This window comes from Saimiri boliviensis, chromosome 2, assembly GCF_048565385.1.
Source record: "Saimiri boliviensis isolate mSaiBol1 chromosome 2, mSaiBol1.pri, whole genome shotgun sequence".
Classification (NCBI taxonomy): Eukaryota; Metazoa; Chordata; class Mammalia; order Primates; family Cebidae; genus Saimiri; species Saimiri boliviensis.
In genome coordinates this window covers 82,659,055-82,675,496 of record NC_133450.1, presented here as the reverse complement: position 1 = coordinate 82,675,496, position 16,442 = coordinate 82,659,055, and the positions used below count along the sequence as shown (strand labels likewise).

The following is a 16,442-nucleotide window of genomic DNA, read 5'->3' as shown; positions in this document are numbered from 1 at the left end:
AGGGACAGAGCTTTGCCTGTTTTATTAGTGAGTATTTTTAAAACAGCCTGCAACCAGATGATTTGGTTGAGCATGTAGATAGGGGTTTGGTATCCCCATGAGCCATTTTTGGCTCATGTGGCCGGCTTATAATACTTAATAATTTTTTCTGGTGGCCACTTACCATCTGTCCAATCCTTTATTTTTAGGTTTTTTTTTCCTTAGCAGAGTAGACTGGATACCTTAATAGCTTACTGGTTTTAACAGATAATAGGAAGAAAGAGGGCTTAATGATGCCTATGACACAGCTACCTGTCTACCTGTTAGGCAGTTGTATGTATGCCTTATGTCTACATAGCCAGTATAACCCAGGTGGGACTGTTTAATTTTTTTGGTACTTAGGATGATTTTAAGCATCCTGCAATTTTGGAAATTTTAGGAAGGGGTTCTTTTTTGTATAATTTGAGCTCCACTAGGTTACTGTGCCTATGGTTCTGTTATACAATTGCTGCCCTAAGCAGCTAAGCTTTTCTACTGGAATAGTGAAGCTTGCTCCCTTTCTGGCTAAACAGTATTGTCTAATAATTGAGACTTTTAAAACCTAGAAACTGTTGGTTTGAACCTTTTGAACTGAGGTTAGGTCTGGGACAGGGTCAAAAGGTAATAACTTACAGGCTTTCTATGGCTACCTGTCACCCATGGTCGTTCCTTTACATACATAGCAAGAAGTGACGTTGAGGGAATGGGCCACATTTTCAGCCAGTTGGAGGAACAAGTTCTTTGTTGTTCTTGGAAGCTCTGGTAGTGGTTTATTTAATATGTTATAAAAGTGTTGGTACACTGGCTGGGCTGAGAGTTTCTGGACTTTTTTCTGAATTTGCATACTAACATTAGGGTTAAGTCTTTTTTCATCAATTCCTAGCACTACACTTTCCCTTTTTTTCTATTTGGGGTCTTGGGGGTTTATGATTATTAATTTTACTGGCTTACAATGTCCTGAGATACAGGGGACATTACGTTTTGAAGTGGTGTTTTTCCTTTTTACAAGGCGAACAGGATTATTTTTATTATTTTTTCAAGTGGCTCAGGTGACACAGGACTAATAGGTGCAGTCACAGCACCAGTAGGTTTTTTGGCAGAGATATTTATGCTCTGTTGCATAACTTTGTTTTTACTCGAGGGAACTAAAGTCCCTGGCACCAGAAGGATAGATATTGATGGCTGCACAGGCATTAAACTTTTAGTGTGACCTGTTTTGGGCTTCCTCTTTCTTCTGTCCTGGCAATTAATTTAGTAGGGCTATTTTATCGCCTTGTCAGGAGTTTAATTTTAAAAGTTGTATGTATAGGGGGCTTTGCTGGGTTGTAACATACATTAGGCTGTCTATCCCCCAGTCTACATATCTTATACTGAGTACTATTGTATAAACACGTTCCCTTTTGTGTTCCTGTGTACTTATAATATCTGTAAAACAAAAGAATGGCAGTGACATTTCACCCTACCTTTGTAACCTGGTGGACACATTGAGAGCATTCTTTAAAATCAGTTAATGTCTTTACTGTACAAGTCTAAATATTAAGAACAGCAAGTTTTATGATGAATTTTTTCATGCTTTGGCCATGCGTGGACCAGCCACCTTTTGGGGTGTGGCTGGAGCAGAGCTTGTTGTCCTTTTTAAGGTGATTCAGCAGTCCTTGCCTTGGTCTAAGTCAGGCGTCCCCAGACTATGGACCGCGGGCCGCATGAGGCCATTTATCCGGCTCCCCAACGCACTTCAGGAAGGGGCACCTCTTTCACTGGTGGTCAGTGAGAGGAGCACAGTATGTGGCGGCCCTCCAACAGTCTGAGGGACAGTGAACTGGCCCACTGTGTAAAAAGTTTGGGGATGCCTGGTCTAAGTCTTAGGTGTTGCTGGTTTTTACACGGCTGTGGTGGATTTAGGCTGGGAGTCCCTTTACCTTTACAGCTGTGGGATTGGTCAGGATCAGGTCTGAGGTCTTTTCCATTGTGGCTGTAGAGGGACTGTACTCCTGTCCTTTGTTTACACATGATTACTTAGTGAGAAAAGGGCTTACAGAACATTTGTTATTTACTTAGGTTGAAGTATTTTAAGCGATTTTTTTTCTAGGGCTAGTAACTAGCATCCTAACTTAATCTCTCCCCACTTCTGAGGAGTTCCTAGGAGTGCCTAGAGTAGGGGAGGGGGCTTATGGTATAAGACTTTATAGGGGAATCTCCTGTTTTTCCTAGAGGGGGGTGCCTTTAATTTTGAATAACACCAAGGGAAGTGCTTGCACTCACTTTAATCTTGTTTCCTGACACACTTTCCCTAAGCTGTTTTTGATTTTTCTACTTTTCCGGAACTCTGAGGTCAGTAGGCAGCATGCAGTTTTCAGGTGATACCTAAGACCGTTGCTGTTTTTTGGACGAAATCCTCCACAAATGCTGGTCCCTTGTCTGATCTGATGCACAGTGGCAGTCTAAACCTAGGGATAAGATCTCGAAGCAGCACACAGATTACTTCATGGGCTTTTTTAGTTTCACCTAGAGTATGTGCACACTAGGACTAACAAATACCTATGTTTCCTACACTTGGACATTTTAGTAAAGTTTACCTGGAGATTTTTAAACAGAGCTGCTCCGTAAGCTTGAATGCCAGGGAGAATAGTTGGGACCCTGCTTCACGTTATGTTGCCGACATGTAATGAATTCATTGCTGTGCTACAATTTTAGTTGAGGCTGATAACTGTAAGATGTAAAAGTACTGGGCCGGGCGCGGTGGCTCAAGCCTGTAATCCCAGCACTTTGGGAGGCTGAGGCAGGTGGATCACGAGGTCGAGAGATCGAGACCATCCTGGTCAACATGGTGAAGCCCCGTCTCTACTAAAAATACAAAAGATTAGCTGGGCATGGTGGCACATGCCTGTAATCCCAACTACTCAGGAGGCTGAGGCAGGAGAATTGCTTGAACCCAGGAGGCGGAGGTTGTGGTGAGCCGAAATCGCGCCATTGCACTCCAGCACTCCAGCCTGGGTAACAAGAGTGAAACTCTGTCCCCCGCCCCCCCCCCAAAAAAAAAAAAGTAAAAGTACCGACCCAGCATCTTTTCAAGTGACGCTTGACCTAAACAAGTGGTCTTACGTATGGCTTGTACAACCACTGCACATAGCAGGCCCTGGTATTTGGCAGGCTTAACAATGAGGTCTTTTGTTATTCCTTAGAGTCACCGCTGTGTGGGCTGCTTTTATATTTAAATTTTTCCCAGAGTTGAGGCTAGAATCTTTGATTGCCATTTTTTTTCTCTTTTTTTTTTTTTTTTGAGAGCATGAAGAGGCTGTGTTAAAATCGGCTAACCCTAAAACCAGGGCTAACAGAAGTCTTACTTTTAGCTTCTGCCCCATTTGGAGGGTGTCTTATCTTTTCCCCTCTTCCCTCTGTCACTGTGTAAGGGTTTGGCCAGTACTGCAAAGTTTGGAAATTGACAATTTACAAAACCTACCGCTCCCAGGAGCTCTCTTACCTGCTTTTTAGTCTCAGGTTTTGTGACTTTGCAAATGGCTTGCTTTTTCTCTGCTTTTAGGCTGCGTTCCCTCTTCCAGATGGTGAGCCTTTGATATTGCATTTGCTTTTTGGCAAATTAGGGCTTTCCTTTTAGACACTTTATACTCACAGTCCTCCAGGTGCCAAAGTAAGGCATTTGTTTGTGCACCCGACTGCTGTGGGGTGTCTTAATAGAAGGTTATTAGCATACGGAGGCAGCATGCAAGCAAGAAGCTTCTGGAGGATGATCACGGGCTGATGCCTCCCTAATGATGATGAGAGAGCTTCTGAGTCCCTGGGAAGCTGGGTTCAGGTGCATTGAGTGGTTATGCCCGATTCTGGGTTTCTCCTATTGAAATACAAATAGTTTTTGACTCTCTAAGGCCAGTCCAATGCTAAGGAGGTATTTTTTAAGTCTAATTAAGTGAACCAACTATCGGATGCTGGCAATAATCCTAACTGCGTGTGTAAGTTGGGTGCAAAGCCACGCAAACCCTGCACTGGCCTGGGCAATAATATCAGTCCTCTGCTTCTGGCTAGGAAATCTTCACCCTCCTTCCTAAGGGACAGTGAGAGCCTGGATGACCCCCCAACTGAGGCAGTTTTAGCTGCAGGTAGTCTTTTTTGTTGAATGGGATAGTGGCCCTCCATTTGCACAACAGGTGTTGCTGGAGAAGGGGGGCAGGGGCAATTTATTAAATACAAGAAAGTTTGTTCTTTTAATACCTTAATAGATTTAACAACACTGGCCTTGTTCCTTTTGATGGAGGGTTACAGGGCTGTTATTTGGACTATGGGCTCTTTGGGGGCATAAGTCTAGCCCACATCTCTTTTAGCCCAGTGGCCCTTCCATTAGATTGAACTGAGCCCCTTCACGCTTATTTGGATCCTCCTGCTTAGGATTGTCTTGTTTTTCAGTTAACTGTGGACATTTTTTTTTCTTTTATTAGAGTCTTTTTTTTTTTTTCAACAGAATGCACACTGATCGCATTGCAGGCCTAGGCGGGCAGACTGTGGCAATTTCCAGGAACCCCCCTTTTTCTATACTCTTGGGGGTTCTGGTAATTTGCAGGAACATGCTCCTCCAGTCAAGTAGAAGTGGCTTGGAGTATTCTCTGCCTTTTATCTGTGTTAAAAAAAGATGTATAAGCAGAGGATGGCAATCAGTGCAAATGGGGTTATAAGTCTGAATAATAGTTTGCAGTAGATTGAGAGCTTGGGGTTTCTTGGTATAAGACGGGTTGTTTTTCATTGATAAGATCAGCCAAGGTGAACGGCAGGTACGTCAAAACACACCTTTTTACCATGTGGCCATCCTCTTCCACTCCTGTGTACCTCTGCTATCTTAAAGGCATCTGCACCCTGGCCTTGGGTTGCAGACAAGCTGCCAGAGGGGGAGTTCCCTCTTGGAAGTGAGCAGCAATGGACGGAGTTTTTCCACATTCTCTTTTGTCTGCTTTGGAGGATTTTAGGGGTGTGCAGCTCTGGTAGGGATGCTGAAGCCTCCGGCCCAAGGGCAGGGAGTCCTTGAGGAGGAGGAGGAGGCATCATCAACAAAAACTCTTCTGCCGCTGGGTCTACTAAAACTTTGGGAGTTGTCTCTGCTACTGAATTTGCCTAGACTTTGAGATTCCATGTTTCTTAGTGGCGAGGGGAATGGTGGTTTTTAGCAGTCTGTCCCTTGGCTACTAAAACAGTTGCTACTTGCTGTCTTAGCCACTTTGGAGGGTTTAACACTAACTGCAACCACGAGTCTATGTATGGAAATTGATCGAGGTGTTCTGGCTCACCGTATATAACTTTATACTTTACTTTGGAGACAAGGGACTTGTCTAGGGTTTTTAGGGGGGGCTAACTTACTCTAAGTGCTGGCTAATTTTCCTTGCATAAAACTTTTAATTTTTTTGGTGTTATAGTTACTTTATAATTTCCACTAAATCCCTTCTTGAAATTTTTTAGCATGGTTTTTAAAGGGGTGGGCTTACTATGGGAGTGACCTATATTAACGCTTTACAGAAACAATTCTTAACAGCTAGGAGAATGCTAGTTCACTCACAGCAGTTCCCGTTCCTACGTAGCACAGAGCACTTTCTGATTTACATTCACTTTAATTTTTTTGCAATCGCCTAGAGGCTCCTTCACTCAAGCTTTTTGTGGCTGTCTCTAATTTTTACAAATTGCTCGACCCATGAGGCCCCTCCTAATGGGCCTGATACCTTTTACGACTGATGAGTCCGGTCAGACACATTTATACACACAGACACACATTCAATTGCTCTCCTTCCAATTCAAAACTAAGCAAAAGCTTCTAAGGTTACAGAGAGCTACTTTTCAACGTGCCAATCTGGCACCCATGGGTGATTAGGCCACGCTTCCACCCAAAATGGGGTGGGCTACTTTCCCGAGTTCAAGCTTCTCTTAAAAATACACACACCTGATTGCTCTCCCTCCATTTCAAAACCATAAGCAAAAGCTTCCAAGCTTACAGAGAGCTACCTTCCAACGTGCCGATCTGGCACCCGTGGGTGATCAGGCCACGCTTCCACCCAAAATGGTGTGGGCTACTTTCCTGTGTTCAATCTTACCAAATTTAGTGTCCAGACTTCCCCAAATATTCATTCCTCCTCGGTGTTCAGCCACTGGGTGGATCGACACTGCAGGGCCTCCTTGCTTCGCTCTGGTGAGGCTTTTCCACTGGGCAAATACCTGCCTGGGAGTGCTCTCAGGATGCGTCACCTCAGCGAGCAGGAGTCCCCTGCAGGGATGCTCCGCACATCTAGGCAAACCACCTAAGAGACTTTTCCCACCGTCTGCTATCTGAGACTCGCTTCCTGGCCAATGCACCAAAAATGTAGCAGGAGCGACCACAGGAAAGGATCTCTTGGACACCTATTGCAGGAGGAAGGAATGTATTACAGCTGGGAGCTTTGTTGGCATGTGTGCCTAATAGCAAAACTCGTCCAACAAAGGGAGGTTCAGCCTTTATATAGGCTTATACTTTAGATGCTACACGTGAAAGAATCTTAAGTTCATAGTTTTAGGACTCACATGTGAAAAGGTTTCTGTTTACATATGAAAGGGTTTCAGTTCACAGTTTTAAAGGGTTTCAGTTTACAGTTTCAGGAATTACATGTGAAAGGGTTCCAGTTTGCTGGGCGCGGTGGCTCAAGCCTGTAATCCCAGCACTTTGGGAGGCCGAGGCGGGTGGATCACGAGGTCAAAAGATCGAGACCATCCTGGTCAACATGGTGAAACCCTGTCTCTACTAAAAATACAAAAAATTAGCTGGGCATGGTGGCGTGTGCCTGTAATCCCAGCTACTCAGGAGGCTGAGGCAGGAGAATTGCCTGAAGCCAGGAGGCGGAGGTTGTGGTGAGCCGAGAGCGCGCCATTGCACTCCAGCCTGGGTAACAAGAGCGAAACTCCGTCTCAAAAAAAAAAAAAAAAAAAAAAAAGAAAGGGTTCCAGTTCACAGTTTTAGGAGTCACATGTGAAAAGGTTTTTGTTTAATGTTTCAGGAGTTACATATGAAAGGGTTTCGGTTTACAGTTTTAGGACTCACATGTGAAAAAGTTTCTGGTTTGATTTTGTTTTAAGTAAAAATAGTGCCTTCTGAAGTTTTCTTATGGCTTAGCCTGTTGTTTTCAGGAAGAAGATTCAGGAGGCGCCAGCTGACCTGCTCTCTCTTCTATTGAGATGCACAGTGGAAGTGACAGAGGGGGAAGGAATCCTAAATGCCTGGGTCTCCCTCCTCAGTGGTACACACCTGTAGTCTCAGCTACTCAGGAGGCTGAGGTGGCAGGGTGGCTTGAGCTCAAGAGACAAAGGTTTCAGTGAGCCAAGATTGTTCCACTGCACTCCAGCCTGGGTGACAGCCAGACCCTGTCTCAAAAAAAAAAAAAAAAAAAAAAAAAGTCTTTATCTTTTTTATTTCATTTCTCTAGTACTTCATTTCCCCCCAATTTTATTAAAATATAATTTGCATTTACTAAAATATACCCGTAAGAGCCATGTTTTCACTCATCTTTAACCATGCTCTTGTCATAGCATAAAGTAAAAATGTAATTGTTTATGTAGAATTACTGAAGGTGAAGGATGAAATAGTTGATGATCTCTTTACATGTATTTTCTATGTGTCCTTTTCAGGAATGACTAAAAAGATTTATGTGGAATCTATACTTGAAGGTATAAAACAGTCCAAACAAGAAAACTTAGACATTGATGTTAGGTAAGAAGATTGTACCTTAGTAGTTAAAATTTACAAAACCAGAATGTGAATTTTTACTGTTTTCATCATGGGTGTAATGGATTTTTAAAAATTAATCATTAATTGATTTCTACAATAGAAAAATAAAATCAAGAACCCTGTTGAAAGTGAGAACACAATTCTGAATTTATTCACTTGGCAGTGAAAATCTGAGTATTTTTATTTGAGTAAAGTATGGTGTTCCTTTGCTGTTCAGCTAAAATGAACTTCTTACTGTGGCCCACAAGGTCCCATGTGATCTGGCTGCCTCTCTTACGTCAGCAGCTCATCTAGACAACTCCTCCTCCCTTACACGTGGGCCTACTGTCTGTTCCTAAAATAAGCAAGAAAGACTGTCCCCCTTCAGCACCTTTGTTTAGTACTTCCCAGAACACATTTCTTTTTTTATTTTTATTTTTATTTTCTTTTTTTTTTTTAAAGATGGGGTTTCACCATATTGGTCAGGCTGGTCTCGAACTCCTGACCTCAGGTGATCCACCCGCCTTGGCCTCCAAAGTGCTTGGATTACAGGCGTGAGCCAACGCGCCTGGCCCCCAGAACACATTTCTACCAGATTCCTGCCCAGCTGGCTTCTTCTCATATTTCAGGTCTCAATTTGGCTGTCACTTCCTCAGAGGAGCCTTCCTTTACCACTCTGTCTAAAGTGCCCTGCTAATCCTCTTTCCTTTATTTCCTTTGTATATATGCTCACCCACTAGAATGTAAGTGTAGTAAAGCCAAATAAAATTTCGTTTATTTCCTTTGTATATATACCCACCCACTAGAGTGTAAGTTTAGTGAAGCCAAGGACCTTGTTTTTTGATTCACCACTACATCTTTAGTACTAACTACAAAGCAGGTACATAGTAGGGGCTCAGTAAAGCCCTGAATGAATAAAGGAAAAAAGCTAGCTGTATAGTTTCAGGCTATAAGACTCTAAAAATTAAGCTTAACTAGACTAATACCCCAGTGAAAAACCAAGCAGAAGACAAGAATAGAATGCAGAAAAGAAGACATAAAAATAACTGGTAAATGTATAGAAATACATAGAAAACTAACTCACTAATCTTATATTACAATGCTGTTTCAATAGGCTAAAAAAAAGTAATAACCAGTGTTTGTGCAGTTATGCACTGCTGGTAAACATATATAATTAATAAAACCTCTTTAAATCCTGCACTTATATACAGGTAAGGGGGAAAAAACCTCTCTAAAGAGCAATATATGTCAAGATTTATAAAAAAAGGTTTTCCCAAGCCGGGCACGGTGGCTCAAGCCTGTAATTCCAGCACATTGGGAGGCCGAGGTGGGTGGATCACGAGGTCAAGAGATCGAGACCATCCTGGTCAACATGGTGAAACCCCCGTCTCTACTAAAAATACAAAAAATTAGCTGGGCATGGTGGCACGTGCCTGTAATCTCAGCTACTCAGGAGGCTGAGGCAGGAGAATTGCCTGAATCCAGGAGGCAGAGGTTGCGATGAGCCAAGATTGCGCCATTGCACTCCAGCCTGGGTAACAAAAGTGAAACTCTGTCTCAAAAAAAAAAAGGTTTTCCCTTTGACCCAGTTATTCTCTGCTAGAAATGTATCCTAGAAAATAGATTGATTTATGCATAAGATTCCATATTGTGATGTTATTTATAACAAAAATTAGAAAATATCCTAAAATGTCCAGCATTCAGAGTACAATTACGTTATGGTATGTTCATATGATTTGTACTATTTCTAACATTATTTTAAAGGCATGGGAAGTTGCTGAGTGAAGAAAAAGATACAGCATTTTATATATAGTTGATCTAAATTTTGTAAATACTTAAATGAGCAAATACTGAAGGAATTTATGTTGTGAATAAATAGTAAGCTAATAACTGCTGAAGAAAAATTACAGGGCTTCTCTGGATATTCAAGAAATATTAACAGGCCAAGCACGGTGGTGGCTTATGCCTGTAATCACAGAACTTTGGGAGGCCAACGTGGGTGGATCACCTGAGGTCAGGAGTTCGAGACCAGCCTGGCCAACATGGCGAAACTCTGTCTCTACTAAAATACAAAAATTAGCTGGACCTGGTGGCAGGCGCCTGTAATCCCAGCTACTTGGGAGGCTGAGGCAGAAGGATCACTTGAACCCAGGAGGCAGAGGTTGCCGTGAGCTGAGATCATGCCATCGCACTCCAGCCTGGGTGGTGCGCCAAACTCTCAAAAAAAAAAAAAAAAAAAGAAAAAAGAAAAAGAAATATTAACAGGGATTCTTTGAGTATTCAAGTCCTATAAAATTACAGCCAGTATTTGAAGAATGACCTTATATCAGATATTGGATACATTTTATAATGAGAATGTTACTATTTTTGTAACCCCTAATGGAATAATGGATCTAAGCCTCCTAAAAACACACCACCACCAGTTTACCTCTGAGTTTACTTTTGCCAAAAAATGGAATCTGATCTGCCTCTACACTAGGTAAGAAATATAAGAAATAGGAAAACATGTTAACAACACAGAGATACAATCTACAAAATCCAGACCATGAAAAACTTTGTAGGACAAACAACTTGGTTTCTTCAAGAAGTAAGTTACAAGAAAAGCAGGGTGGGAGGTGGGAGGAGAGGAAGGAGTGGTTGTAGATGAAGAGAGGCTTAGGTGATACATTGATTTACACAAAGTGTGGACCTTGTTGGGATCCTGAATCAAACAAACTGAAGAAACAAATACAGGAACAAAAAAACTCAAAAGACAACTGGAAATCTGAACACTGACTAGGTTCTTGATGCTATTAGGAATTCGTGTCTCTGTATGGCAAAGTAAAATATCATGTTGTCTAGATTTAGTCAGGTTCTACTTTTCCTAGTGAGATGCATTATATGTAATCTGCCATCTCTGGCCACACTCAATTGTCTTTTAAATCTGTATCATATTAGTTTTCAGCTCCGTCTTTCTTATGTTAAAGGTATTTGATAGCAATTGACAGAAGAGGTGGCCCTTTAGTAGCCAAGGAGACTGTAAAACTTGCCGAGGAGTTCTTCCTTTCTACTGAGGGTACAGTTCTTGGCCTTGACCTCAGTGGAGACCCTACTGTAAGTTATTTTTCCTACATAGATTTTAATTCTAAAAGGTATAATCAGTTAGTGGGTTAAGGACTAGCTTTGGGCATCTTGCACTGCATTCTCCATAGCGTCCAGCAGACACTCCACTCTGTGGATGAAGGCCTGTTCTGCCCTGGATGACTAGAATGCCTAGAGCAGCTTTCATCCAAGGTTCTGTGAACGAATTAAGTACCCTAAAAAAAAAAAAAAAAAAAAAAGAGTTGCCTGACTCTATGACTATTTTCTCCATTCTTCTGAAGATGGTACACAACTGGTACCAGACTATATGCACTATAATGTAATTCATTACATACAATGAATGGATGTCTTAGGGTGTTAGGGCTTAGCTGTCTCATAGGTAGTTGAGAAATGTTGGCCTGAGCTTCTTGAATGTCAGATTGAAGCAGAAATCTTGATATTTGGGGCTGAATAATTTGTTATGGGGCTGCCCCGTGCCTTGTAGAATGTTTAGCAGCGTCCTTGGCCTCTACTCACTGGTTGTCAGTAGCACTCTCCCATCTGTGACAACCAAAAATGTCTCCAGACATTGCCAAATGTCCCTTGGAGGGCAGAATTGCTCCTGGTTGAAAACCATTGAATAGGAGAGTCCCATGAAACTGATTCTTACGGCTTTGTCCAAACCTGGACTATATGTACTCCCCTTCTTTTTATCCATCCGTTTAACAGAGGTATTTTGAATAATCATGAGGGTTCCTGAATCAAGTGAGTGAGGTCTCCTTAGCACTGAATATCTAGGTGTCCTTCCAGGCATAAAATTTGGTGACTGCTATATCCAGCTTAGCTGATTGACCTCAGTTTACTGATACTAGACAAGATTCTCGAGAGCAGGGACTGTTGCAAACTTTGTATTCAGCAAAGTGGCTAGCACATTGTAGGTGTTTTATAAACAAGATGTGCAAATGATTTAATCTACCATAATTTTTTTCTCCCATTATGTTATTTGTTTACTGGAATGGAGAACTCAATTCCTCAGTTTTCCCAGAATTCTCATGCCTCCTCATTAAAACTTTTAAAGGTAGGACAAGCAAAAGACTTCTTGGAACCTCTTTTAGAAGCTAAGAAAGCGGGTCTGAAGTTGGCATTGCATCTTTCAGAGGTAAAAAATATTTTCTTAGGCTAGAGGGAACAGATTATAATAGAAAATAAGAGAGTCATTTCTAAGTGACTAGGAATAAACCTGGATTGGAAAAACATTTTTTAAAAAGGAAAAGTAGAAATATTTTAAAATCTAAATTTAAAAAGACATGACTTGCTTTAGTCTCTGGTGCTACTATTTTTATCCTTTTGTGGTTCTTCGGAGTGGCTGTTAACTCAAATGCCAGTTGTCATTTAAAAGCAGCTTCATGACATCTTGCTAGAGAAAAATGTATGAATTTCCAACATCAATCTTGTCATTGGCAAGCTGACTCTAAGAAAAGCACCAATTTATCTCACCTGTCCTCAGAGTAGAAGGGACTTGATTGTATCACATAAACTGGCAATAAAGGAAGCAGTGTGTCACTTTACAAAGCCTGGCTAAGAATTCTAGTGCCTCTTATAAGACCCAAGCTTGCGGGTAACATGAACATAGTGACAGATAATTGCTGGGAAGTAGTCACTTTCTTTAGCACATCCCTGTGAGGCAAACAAAGGACTCTGCTGCAGTTTTCCCCATTTTATAGATGGATTTATTTTTTACCTCGGTACTTCTATTTGTTTCTTAAATGCAGAAAATAATACTTAAGTCTACTTACCTCACAGAGTTACTGTATTAAAGGAGTAATGTGTAAAGTTTGAGTAGCATCATGATTTAAAGATTGAGGAAGAAAATCAGAACCTCTTGCCAGTACTCTTATATCTTTCATGTCTGTAAGCAGAGGGTCAGTAATCTACTGGCAGGGCTTAAAATCTGGAATCCATGTTTCCACACTCGAACCCAAAAGACCTTTCACCCATAGGACATCCTATGGCTGACCTAACTGATGCGTGATGGACACCACTGGTCATTTTAAAGGAACAGCATGTTTGACGGTGTGCACACAGGCACATCTCTAGCCTTGTGCACAACATCAGAACTTGTTCTTTACCTTAGTTTCTCTTGCTTTTCTCATACAGTCCATTGGATAGAAAACATTTCATTTAAAAATTTAAGCATTTTTGTTTTGTGCTATCTAGGAGCTAAAGAGCACAGCCAGACATTTTGATGGTGACTGTGGTATGTAGGTAGCCAGCCTTGTCAGAATAAACATGATGAGCACGCTATGTGAGGAAAGTAACTGGGCCCTGCAGTCACACTGAGTTAGGTTTCACCCTTATCTCTACCATTCACTAGCTCTATGGCCTTGGAAAACTTTTTTTAAAATAATGCTTCATATTTTTAACTATAAGAGTTATGTATACCTGAAAAAAAATCCAAGCCTCAAGAAGGAAAAGAGTTAAAAATTAAAAGCCAAGTTTCTATTTGTTTTGCTCCCCAGAGTTAATACTGTTAATAGTTTCGTGTTTATCTTTTTTCAGAACTTTTTACAATATATATGAACACATGTATACAACACAGAGCACACATATGCATGTAGAGTTGTGAAGTTTTTTTTTTTGAAAATTAATGTTTCTCAGCTTTAATTTCTTCATCTTAATACCTTGTAAGATTCTTGTGAGACCTTAAAGAATTTGTGTGAAAAGGCACAAAGTGTGTATTACTATCATTGAAATGAATCTAGAAGAATATTGGGAAAATAAAAAGGTCAAGAGAGCTAGGAAGGCAGAAGTAGTTCAGTTTTCCAGGTCTGCATTAAATACTACTCAGAGGGGTAGGGTACCTAGCTATAAAAAAAGGTACTCTAAGAACCACTGAAAGAGGCCACTGATGATCCCCCTTTCCCCTCTTTGTTAAGATTCCAAACCAAAACAAAGAAACACAAATACTCCTGGATCTCCTTCCTGACAGAATTGGACATGGAACATTTCTCAACTCTGGTGAGGGAGGATCTCTAGATCTGGTGGACTTTGTGAGGCAACATCGGATACCACTGGGTAAGGTCTGGAGTTTCAGGTCTTCCAGACAACCCTCTGTTCCTCCCCCAATCCCTAGATTGCAACCCATATGTAGAGAAGTACTGTCCTAAAAAGACGAATGTCATCTAGCTATTAAAAGATGCATGGAATTTGTGCTTTCTGAGCCTATTTAAGTAGCAGAAAGCTTTAGCTTCCATTAAAATACATGCTCTGTGTAATACAAGCTCTGTGTAACTCAGTAAGAATTTTTTAAAGGAATAAAGGGTCATCTAAAACTTTGAAATGATTTAAACAAAATTGATGTGTTATGAAAACATGTAACATTATTTAAAAATTAAGCATTATGGAAAATCGCAAATATATTTTCACATGTCTGTTAATCATTACACACTTGATTGTATTTATGACGTGTCTACTTTGCTGTCATTGCTGTTGATAGAGCAGTACACAAAACAGGCAAGATTTCTTTCCCAAGACAGTCATATTCTAGCAGAGGGAAGACAGTAAACAATATACAAGAAAACACTAGTGTTCTAGGAAGAAAATTAAACAAACTGATACATTAGTGATTGTATAACCACTTTGGATTGGATATTTAGGAAAGGACTTTCTAAAGAAGGAAAAAGTGGTTGGCTGCATACCATTTTACAGAATGATGAATTTGCTAAATTTACCAAGTTATAAAAATGCTTGTGTGAGTGTTTTAACTATAAAAGTTTCAGTAATTCATAATGCGTGAGATTTTCTTTTAAAACTAAGGAAAAATTTAAATATCTGCAAAAGTGGAGAGAGTGGGAACCACTTGCATAGTGATCTTACTTGTTGTGGTGGCCTAGCTCTGCTCCCAGCAGAGTAAGGGGGCAGTTTGGGTTTGTCATCCCTTAAACTGAGTAAGCCTGTGTTGAGGCTGCCTTACTCAAGTGAGCAGATGCCATCAATCAAATCAGTAAGGTATTTTGCTCTGGCTAGGGAGCCTGGTAATGTTTCCAGGAAGGAATGTGTTAATAGTAGGAGTCATTCTTAAGATGGACTTGGCCGGGCACGGTGGCTCAAGCCTGTAATCCCAGCACTTTGGGAGGCCGAGGCGGGTGGATCACGAGGTCAAGAGATGGAGACCATCCTGGTCAACATGGTGAAACCCCGTCTCTACTCAAAATACAAAAAATTAGCTGGGCATGGTGGCATGTGCCTGTAATCCCAGCTACTCAGGAGGCTGAGGCAGGAGAATTGCCTGAACCCAGGAGGTGGAGGTTGTGGTGAGCCGAGACAGCGCCATTGCACTCCAGCCTGGGTAACAAGAGTGAAACTCCGTCTCAAAAAAAAAAAAAAAAAAAAAAAAAAGATGGTCTTAACTTACCTATAAGCAGAAGGAGGTGAATGGATGATTGTCTGGGTGAAAGTGTTTAGGGGTTCTTAGAAGCCATGGCAAAGTCCCTGCTCATTCTTAGTGCTTTATAATGCTCTAACTCTCATGCAGTGCTACAGTTTTCTTACCTTTGTTTTGGCTTCCACCGTTAGACCAGGAGGGATTGCAGTAGCTTTTCAAAAAACCCTTCTCCTATCATGATAATTCCCTGCCTTTTTCATTATGACTGGCTTATGACATTCCTCCTTCCTATTTTGGTCAAAGAAGGAGAAGTGCATGGCTTTGAAAGGCATATTAATTCCTTGCCTGGTAGCACTGTTGCCATTAGTTGCAGCACATACTTCCTGTACAGCTACACTAATTGAAATACAAATTTTCACACGTAAGGAAAGATTGACTTTGTAAACTAATAAACTACTTTGAATTAGCAAAATTGGGAAAGATTTCTCATGTGTCTATTTGGTGAACATTGAATGAATTCACTTATTTGCTTTTAATAAGATTTTCCCCCCTTTCCATATAGAACTCTGTTTGACCTCAAACGTCAAAAGTCGGACAGTTCCATCTTATGACCAGCACCATTTCAGATTCTGGTACAGCATTGCCCATCCTTCTGTGATCTGTGTAAGGTGTTCTGTGTAAAATATTTTGCTCCTTTTTGCTCTCTGAGTTGCATTAAGTCAGATGTTCACTAGCTGACTGCCTTGCATGCCTGAGGATAATGCTCAAGTAGAGGAGTTAGAAGGGAGTGGGGCATAGCTGGGTGTGGTGATGCATGCCTGTAATCACAGCTATTTGGGAGGCTGAGGCAGGAGAATCACTTGAACCTGGGAGGTGGAGGCTGCAGTGAGTGGAGATCGTGCCATTGCACTGCAGGTTGGACAAGAGTGAAACTCTATCTCAAAAAAAAAAAAAAAGGGACTGGTACATGAGAGGCTGTAGAGGGCCAGGATGGCTCTGGATTGGCTCTATAGCAAAAGGTACTTGAGAGAACTTCAAAACAAAACAAAACAAAAAAAGAAACAGATGCTCTGCAACCATCCCATAAGATTTTGCTGCTTTATTTGATCTGGGGTGAGTCCTGGGCATAGATAGGCTTTGAAAGCTCCTTAGGTAATTTTAATATACAGCCAGAGTTGAAACACTGTTCTGGTATCTTAAAGTATAAGTCTGTTTAGTTACAGATATGCATAGATAAATTTATAGGCCCTTGTT

At 41.1% G+C, this 16,442-nt stretch overlaps 1 protein-coding gene across 10 annotated transcripts in view; it reads left to right on the top strand.

Annotated features, from left to right (window-relative positions):
• The window catches only part of MAPDA (N6-Methyl-AMP deaminase), a 31,052-nt gene that overhangs the window by 12,834 nt on the left and 1,776 nt on the right, over positions 1-16,442 (top strand). For 7 of the 10 annotated variants that reach the window (XM_074393761.1, XM_074393765.1, XM_074393763.1 and 4 more), the window contains 5 exons: positions 7,666-7,747; positions 10,711-10,837; positions 11,883-11,963; positions 13,741-13,879; positions 15,751-15,851. In XM_074393761.1, the coding sequence (XP_074249862.1) occupies positions 7,666-7,747; positions 10,711-10,837; positions 11,883-11,963; positions 13,741-13,879; positions 15,751-15,851 (530 nt within the window). Of the gene's footprint in view, positions 1-7,665; positions 7,748-10,710; positions 10,838-11,882; positions 11,964-13,740; positions 13,880-15,750; positions 15,857-16,442 lie in introns of all 10 variants that reach the window. The other 3 variants (XM_074393762.1, XM_010339571.3, XM_003928942.4) reach the window with 3 other exon arrangements.